General features: G+C 44.1%; 1 protein-coding gene across 1 annotated transcript; it reads left to right on the top strand.

The window, feature by feature from the left end:
• The first annotated feature begins 95 nt into the window (after positions 1–95).
• Positions 96–7,400, top strand: PITHD1 (PITH domain containing 1). Its single transcript, XM_004426119.2, has 6 exons — positions 96–320; positions 1,028–1,071; positions 1,455–1,532; positions 5,030–5,134; positions 5,824–5,932; positions 6,466–7,400. The coding sequence occupies exons 1-6, from the start codon at positions 123–125 to the stop codon at positions 6,565–6,567; spliced, it is 636 nt and encodes a 211-aa protein (XP_004426176.2). The 5' UTR covers positions 96–122; the 3' UTR covers positions 6,568–7,400.
• Positions 7,401–7,797: the final 397 nt, after the last annotated feature.

Here is a 7,797-nt window from a genome sequence, read left to right as displayed (position 1 = left end):
GCTCAGGAGCGCCTTTTACGACGCGGCGGCCGCGGCGCGCTTGGCGGCCGGAGCGGAGCGCGGCCAGAGCGGCGCGGGCGGCGGCAGCGGGGCCGAGGGGACGCGCGGGCGGTGGCGTCGCCATGTCGCACGGCCACAGCCACGGCGGGGGCGGCTGCCGTTGCGCCGCCGAACGAGAGGAGCCGCCGGAGCAGCGCGGCCTGGCCTACGGCCTGTACCTGCGCATCGACCTGGAGCGGCTGCAGTGCCTCAACGAGAGCCGCGAGGGCAGCGGCCGCGGCGTCTTCAAGCCGTGGGAGGAGCGGACCGACCGCTCCAAGGTGGGCCTTCCGCGGCCGGGGGCGGGCGGGCGAGGCGGGGACCCGCGCGGGGCGTCGGGCCGCCGGCTGCTCTGTCAGCCTCGTTTCTGAAGTTAAAAATAGCGACAGCCCGATTGCCAGGCGCTTTCCCGTGCCCGTCTCCTGCCAGCCCTTTGGGAGGCGACCAGGGTCGGGTCTCCCCATTTTGCAGATAGAGAACTGAGGCCCAGAGAGGGAAAGGGGCTCTTTGGCTTTGCACGGTCAACATTCTGTTCCAGGGTTACGGGGGTGGTGAGGGAGGATGGCCATGACGGTGTTTTCCACACCGTTTGACCACCGGTCCTGGTGGCTGCCAGATCGTGTCACCTGATGGAGACCGAAGATCAGCCTGGGGAAATGGAGTGTGTTGTCCTGTCTACAGCGTTTGTCATCGTGGGGTCACAGAGCCAGTTGAAAGCTGTGGACGGCATAGGCACAGATCTTTGCACACAATTTCAGGAGGCTCGTCGGCCCTGGAAGTTCATTCCTGGGCTCCCCATTAAGAACCCTCTGATTGGCTGGTCTATGGCTATTGACTTATTAACAACAAGTTAGTAAGTGCTGGAAAACCGAAGAGGTTGATTATTTGCATTGCACTCCAGTTGTAGAACAGGGTGGATGATGCCAAAAATTGTAGGCTCTCAGCAAATATTTGTTTCTTTCTCCACCCCCCTCCCTATTCCCTCCAGTTTGTTGAAAGTGACGCAGATGAAGAGCTTCTCTTTAATATTCCGTAAGTATCTCCTCGGTGCTTTTCTCAGGGTACATAGGCTGTAGCCAGTTGCCTTATCAGGATTCATTCACCGGTTGTATCGAGCAGACATCTGTTTCTAGAAATGGGGTAAATTACCATGGTGGGTGTGAGAAGGGAAGCATCATAGCTTTCTTGCTGGAGACTGAAAAAAGATGTATTTGTTAAAAGATAACTGAGAAGTCAAGGTAAATCTTTTAGACCTGCAGAATGCCAGAGGCAGATAGGATCTTAGGAGTTATCTCGTACAAGTCTGACATGTGGGTAAACTGAAGCCCGGAAAGGGGAAGGGTCTTGCCCAGTGTCACACAGCTCAGTAGAGATTCAAACCCAGGTTGACAACCTTCTCTTTTGCATTCTGGCAGATTTACAGGCAATGTCAAGCTCAAAGGCATCATCATAATGGGAGAGGACGATGACTCACACCCCTCTGAGATGCGACTGTAAGTGGCAAGGGCTTAAGCCCTCGAGAAACTCCTGGTTCTCTTTCTCTTTCCTCTAGTAGCACTTTATTCCAGAATAATATAATTTTTTCTTTTTACTGGGTTAAATATCCTCTCCCCTCCTTAAAAAAAGATCTTGTTCTTGTCCTGCACACACTTATCTCTTCCCGAATTAACGACTTTTTTAGACTAAGCCATCTTTAAGGCCAACAGCTTATCTCTTTTCAAAGTGCTTGCTGTGGCACCGTTCATTCAGAGAGCATCCTATAAATGCCAATTGTTGATGACTTTGCAGTTTTCTTGATAAGCCAGCTGCAGATCTCAAATGATCGTTGTGGATTCTACTTTTGTTAGCTTCAGAATTTTCCCTTGCTGTTTCATGCAGTTATAATCTTTGCCTGTGTTTTGTTGTCATGGAATTACTCTGAGTTTGCGTGGCTTTTAGTTAGCAAAGTTCTATATCCCTCTTGTAACGCTTCATCTATTGCCACTAGAGCTAGTACTCCCTTTTTGACAACTTGCCTTATGCTGGCATAGCCTTCCTAAACAAAGGGGAAAACCGCTTTTTGAGTGCTGGAGAAACAAATATCAGAAGACCTTTACATAAAAAAATTTCTCCTGGGGCTGGCCCGGTGGCGTAGCGGTTAAGTACTTGCGTTCCTGTTCAGCGGCCTGGGGTTCACCAGTTTGGATCCTGGGCACGGACCTACGCACTGCTCATCAACCCATGCTGAGGCCGCGTCCCACATACAGCAACTAGAAGGATGTGCGACTATGACATACAACTATCTACTGGGGCTTTGGGGAGGGGAAAAAAAAGGCAAAAAGGAGGAAGATTGGCAGTAGATGTTAGCTCAGAGCCAATCTTCCTCAAAAAAAATATGTTAGAAAAAAATCTCTTGGGGCCGGCCTGGTGGCGCAAGCAGTTAAGTGCATGCGCTCCCCTTTGGGGGCCCGGGGTTCGCAGGTTTGGATCCCTGGCGTGCACTGACACACCGCTTGTCAGGCCATGCTGTGGTGGCGTCCCATATAAAGTAGAGGAAGATGGGCACGGACGTTAGCTCAGGGCCAATCTTCCTCAGCAAAAAAAAGAGGAGAATCGGCATCAAATGTTAGCTCAGGGCTGATCTTCCTCAAAAAAAAAAATTTGTTTTGAAAAATTGATCAATTTATTTATTTTTTTGGTGAGGAAGATCAGCCCTCAGCTAACATCCTATGCCAATCCTCCTCTTTTTGCTGAGGTGGATTGGGCCTGGGCTAACATCCATGTCCATCTTCCTCCACTTTATATGGGATACCGCCACAGCATGGCTTGACAAGCAGTGCGTCGGTGCATGCCCAGGATCCGAACCTGCGAACCCGGGCCGCTGAAGCGGAGTGCGCGCACCTAACTGCTGTGCCACTGGGCTGGCCCCTTAAAATTGATCAATTTAAATGAGAGACTTAAGAGATTGAAACTATTTTTGAATGTTAGAAACATGAATTTGAAAGCCAATCCACATATTTAATCATTTTAAGAAAACAAAGTACATTTGAGTTGATGCTTTTGGAGACTCACTTACTTAGGAGATGGATTGGTTTGAGAAGACTAGACATCCATATTGCATTCTGGTTAAGAGTGGGCTCTGGAATAAACTACTTGGATTCAAATTCTGGCTGTACCACTTGCTAGCTGCATGACTTTGGGGCGTTACTTATCTTCTTCATATCTCGATTTTCTCATATGTAAAATGGAAGGGTAATAGTCCGAACCTCATAAGATTGTGGAGAGAATTAAATAGATATAATGTGTAAAGAGCTTAGAATAAGTCTGGAACATAGTAAGTGCCCAATTTTGGGAGGGCAGGTGCAAATACTTCCATAGCCTTAAGTTGTAAGCACTTCACATGTATTACACTGTATCAAATCTAAGATGTCATTGATTGTAAAGGCACCATTATTTTATGTACCATTAATTAAAAAATATTGCCTCTTTAGCAATGACATGCTGTTGACGTATCCAGAAAAGTTAAATTGAGACTTAAATCAGTGAAATTTGAACACAGACGAGGTGTTAGATGATATTAAAGAATTGTTGTTAATTGTTCATTTTTGTAAAATGGTATTATAGTTTTTTTTTTAAGAAGTCCTTACATTTTAGAGATACATACTGAAGTGTTAGTGAAATGATATGTTTGCAATTGCTTTAAAATATCAAGCACAAACAAAATGGGGGAGATAGGCAAAATCGGCATAATGTTGGTTATTGAAGCTGAGTGATAAGTATATGGAGATTCATTATATTTTTCTCTCTGCTTTTGTGTGTGTTTGAAATTTTCCATAGTAAAATTTTTTTAATATATGTGTGTCTTAGAATTGATTCAATTTAATCTCCACATCAACTGTATGAGATATGTACTCTCACTATCCTCATTTTACAGATGAGGAAACTGAGACACAGAGAGGTTAAATCACTTGCCCAAAATTACACAGCTGGTAAGTGACAGAGCCGAGCTTTAAATCTAGGAAGTCAGGTTCCAGAGACACTGCTTAACTACAGTGCTACACTGCCTTTCATAATGCTGCTCATAAATGTTCACTGTTATTATTATTCTATGCATCATTCTTAGAAACACTTTGAAGCAAACATTTGCTTTCTTAAATTACATGCATTTTGCTGCAACTACTAGCTATGCCCCTCCCATGTGGGTGTATTAATAAATCACTCTAGTGATGGTGGTGGGGTGTGGCTCAGGCCTTTAGAATTTGTGAGTTATAGAGGAGACAGCTGTTTCTTAGATATTTCTTTTTTTTTTTTTTTTTTTAATTTTTTGTTTATTGCAGTAACATTGGTTTATAACATTGTAAAAATTTCAGGTGTACATCATTGTACTTCTATTTCTGCATAGATTACATCATGTTCTTAGATATTTCTTTGAAAAAAGTTTTCTTCACTGGCAGTTTTACTTGACTTTTCAAAGCCCATTGTGAGTTTGCAGACTTTTGTGCTCTTTTCAAAGTGGAAATCCCCAAATTGTATTTTTTTAAGAATTGTAAGATGACTCAGTGTATAGGGTAATTTTGAACACAAAAAAATGCTTGAGTGTTGGGTTACCTGATCATATCTCTTAACTGTGTTTAATATGTTTCTGCCAAAGTATTTTTTTCCCATGAGTAAGCTGTGTTATTTAACATCCTCAGCTTGATCTGAATGTGCTGAGTTGCTTATTTTCTCCATGCATTTGCTGCACGTGACTTAGTTTGAGCTGTCTCTTTGTGTATTGCTTCTCATGTGATCTTAACCCACTCAAAGATACCATTGGCTTATGTTGCAGTTCTCAGCTCTTTTCATGTTGGATGAAAGATATTTGTGTATAAATGCCAGTAAAATGCCATTTCTGAAATTTGATCTCCTTTTGATAGAACTGAAGGCAGTTGAGGAGTCAGTAGGAAGTTTTGAAAAACTGAAAAATGTGATAACGCACATTTGTTGATTTTTCTTCCCTTTCCTTTCTCAGGTACAAGAACATTCCACAGATGTCCTTTGATGATACAGACAGGGAGCCAGATCAGACCTTTAGTCTGAACCGGGATCTTACAGGAGAATTAGAGTATGCCACAAAGTAAGCACTGGGCCTGTCTTCCATTCTGTGGCTTCTGAGGAGCAGCAGGCACTCCCTCATTTGCAGTGAGCACGTATGCATTAGTGCTTACCAGGCTTGCAGTTTATTTTTGGCCCGTCTCCTGCCCTCTTAGCATAGGAAATAAAACAGTGGAGGAGTGTTGATCCTTGGCTTGGTCAGTTTTTGGCAGAGATTCGGCACAAGCCACAGACTTGTTAACTTGTAAGCAGTTGGCAGATCTGAGTGAGCTTCTAGGATGGTCTTAGGAAAGATGTGTTTTCAGAATTCCTCCTTGCGTAGTGGGCTTACTGCAGGCCAAGTTACACGTGACCACCTTATCTCTTCACTAGTTCTCCCTTTTTCCTAAGGGTTGGTCAACACTGAACTTGCTTTTGAACCCCTGCCTGGTCATACAGCATTTCTCATTCCTGCTCCCTGAGGGCAGGGGCAGTGTTGATTCATTTTTCTATCCCTGTTGCCTTGGGCAGGATCTGGCAGATGCTCAGTAAATGTTCCCTGAACTAATTGCTTGTCTGAAGGAGAAGAATGAGACATAAGACCCCAAGAGTGTTCTCTGACATTTGCCTGGGTTTTACCACAAGTTGGAGCTAGAATTGTTTTGACATGACCATGAGCTACTCATTGAATTCTAACCTATGTCTCCTCTCCCCATTCCTTTCATCCTCTAGAATTTCTCGTTTTTCAAATGTCTATCATCTCTCAATTCATATTTCAAAAAACTTTGGAGCAGATACCACAAAGGTCTTTTATATTGGCCTGAGAGGAGAATGGACTGAGGTAAGATGGGGTTGGAAACATTATTGCCCCCCTCCAATATATGTATTTATGTGTATAGATGTCTGCATGCTGTGGTAGTGGAAGCTTTAAGGAAAGGAAAAAGAGCAAGTGCGACATTGATTGCTCCCCGTCTGTTTGTAATTTTTCTTGGTTTCGTCACTAAACTGTCTGATACAGGTATTTTTCAGGGGGTTGAAACAATACAATTGATGTCACTTCAGTTTTTCCACTTTAAAATTCTTTCCTTCGTTCAACATTTTTGATAACTTTTCTTGTTCCAGGCACCAGAGATAAGATGATAAACAAGATAGACAAGGTCCTATTCTCATGGTGCCTCCATTATAGTGGGGAAATGAATCTTCTAAGTTATGGGGTGACTCGTTGATAATGATCTTTGCAGACTTCTCAGGATAAAAGTGTCAGAAGGGAGAAGAGATTAGATGATGGCTTCTAGAAATGAACCTGAATAAGGACTTCTCCATTGTGTGGTCTGGGAAATGACCAGCTGACCCAGCCTCTCAATTTTCTTGCAGCTTCGCCGACATGAGGTGACGATCTGCAATTATGAAGCATCAGCCAACCCAGCAGACCACAGGGTCCATCAGGTTACCCCACAGACACACTTCATTTCCTAAGGGCTGGCCAAGGCTCCCACACTGTGTCAGTGAAGATGTGTGACATCCTGTTGGGAAGGACAGAGATGGGGCTCCAGAGAGAGTTGGCTGCTACAGCCTCTGCCAAGCTTTGTCTTGGGGGCTGGCTGCAGAAACCTGGCCTGTGGAAGACACCACACCACCGGGGAGGGGTGTGTGGGTGCTGAGGGACAATCATGATTTTCTAGGGCCCTGCAGAAATTGGGTCTTGGGCTGGTCAGCATCTGACAGTCTTGGATAATGCCTGCCTTTCCAGTCACTGTGGCCATGGAATCCCAAGTGTCTTGTTGCTTTGTGGCAGGAATTTTGTGTGAATTGTTTTTTTAAAAATGGAAACTATTTCTGGGCTGCAGTAAACTTACTGAAGCCTCAGCATTGTGTTTGTATTAGCCATCAGGAGGGTCTCCAACTAGAAATACTTGTTCCTGCTTGCTCCTTCTCCCTGTCATTGTTCAGCTTTCTTGTCAAGTTGCCCAGCTTGAAGTTGTCTGTCATGCATTAGTGTCTTCTGGTTATAGCTAGAAGAGCAGGAGTCTCCTGATGATGCTTAATAGCTTGAGGAGAAGGTCTTTTTCCTACTGCCTAGGTAAGCAGTCTGGGGAGAGCATGGGCATCATTTCTGTGTTTGTGGGTATCCTGGTCGTGGTAAGATTGGGACTTAGGTAAGATTCCCCTTGGAACATCCTTAATGTTTATTAGCTTCTAACTAGTGTTGTAAGCCCAGTGCCAGAATTTTGGAGATCTCAATTCTTCTGTTCATGGCTTTTTATTCACTGTGACTAATAAGCTTCCTAATAAATCCTTGCCAGACTTAATGTTTGTATATTCTTTTGAGTTCTTGGTAGTACAGAAACTTTTACTTTAGCGGGAACTGTATGGAACTTTGAAATTGGTGGTGGTTGTTGTTTTGGATTAGGTAGATAAGTGCTACAATTATATCAAGACTAGATCAGTTTCTCCGGAAAGGTCAAGCTTAATTCTGTTCAGTAGGCTAAAACCACTCCTACATGCATCCACCCACATTTTGTAAAGAGGAAGGTGAGACTAAAAACCTATATTCCATTTCTCATGACAGGAAGTAACTTGTAGAGGGTGACATTTACAAAAATAAGAGAGAACAGATTCTGGAGGTCCTCAGAAGAAATGAGGGTGAGGAAAGTAAGTGAGCAGCACATCCGGTCTGAAGTGGACCCAAAACTTTGGACTTAAATT

Source organism: Ceratotherium simum, chromosome 22 (genome assembly GCF_057802395.1).
Source record: "Ceratotherium simum simum isolate JZ-2026a chromosome 22, ASM5780239v1, whole genome shotgun sequence".
In the NCBI taxonomy this organism is placed as follows: domain Eukaryota; kingdom Metazoa; phylum Chordata; class Mammalia; order Perissodactyla; family Rhinocerotidae; genus Ceratotherium; species Ceratotherium simum.
Note: the sequence above shows the minus strand (reverse complement) of the source record. Positions and strands in the feature narration are given on the sequence as shown.

Coding starts and splice junctions, on each gene's coding strand:
- PITHD1 (XM_004426119.2), top strand. CDS start 123: ATGTCGCACGGCCACAGCCACGGCGGGGGCGGCTGCCGTTGCGCCGCC. Junction 1,072..1,454: donor GAGCTTCTCTTTAATATTCC/GTAAGTATCTCC, acceptor GCATTCTGGCAG/ATTTACAGGCAATGTCAAGC. Junction 5,135..5,823: donor GAATTAGAGTATGCCACAAA/GTAAGCACTGGG, acceptor TTCATCCTCTAG/AATTTCTCGTTTTTCAAATG.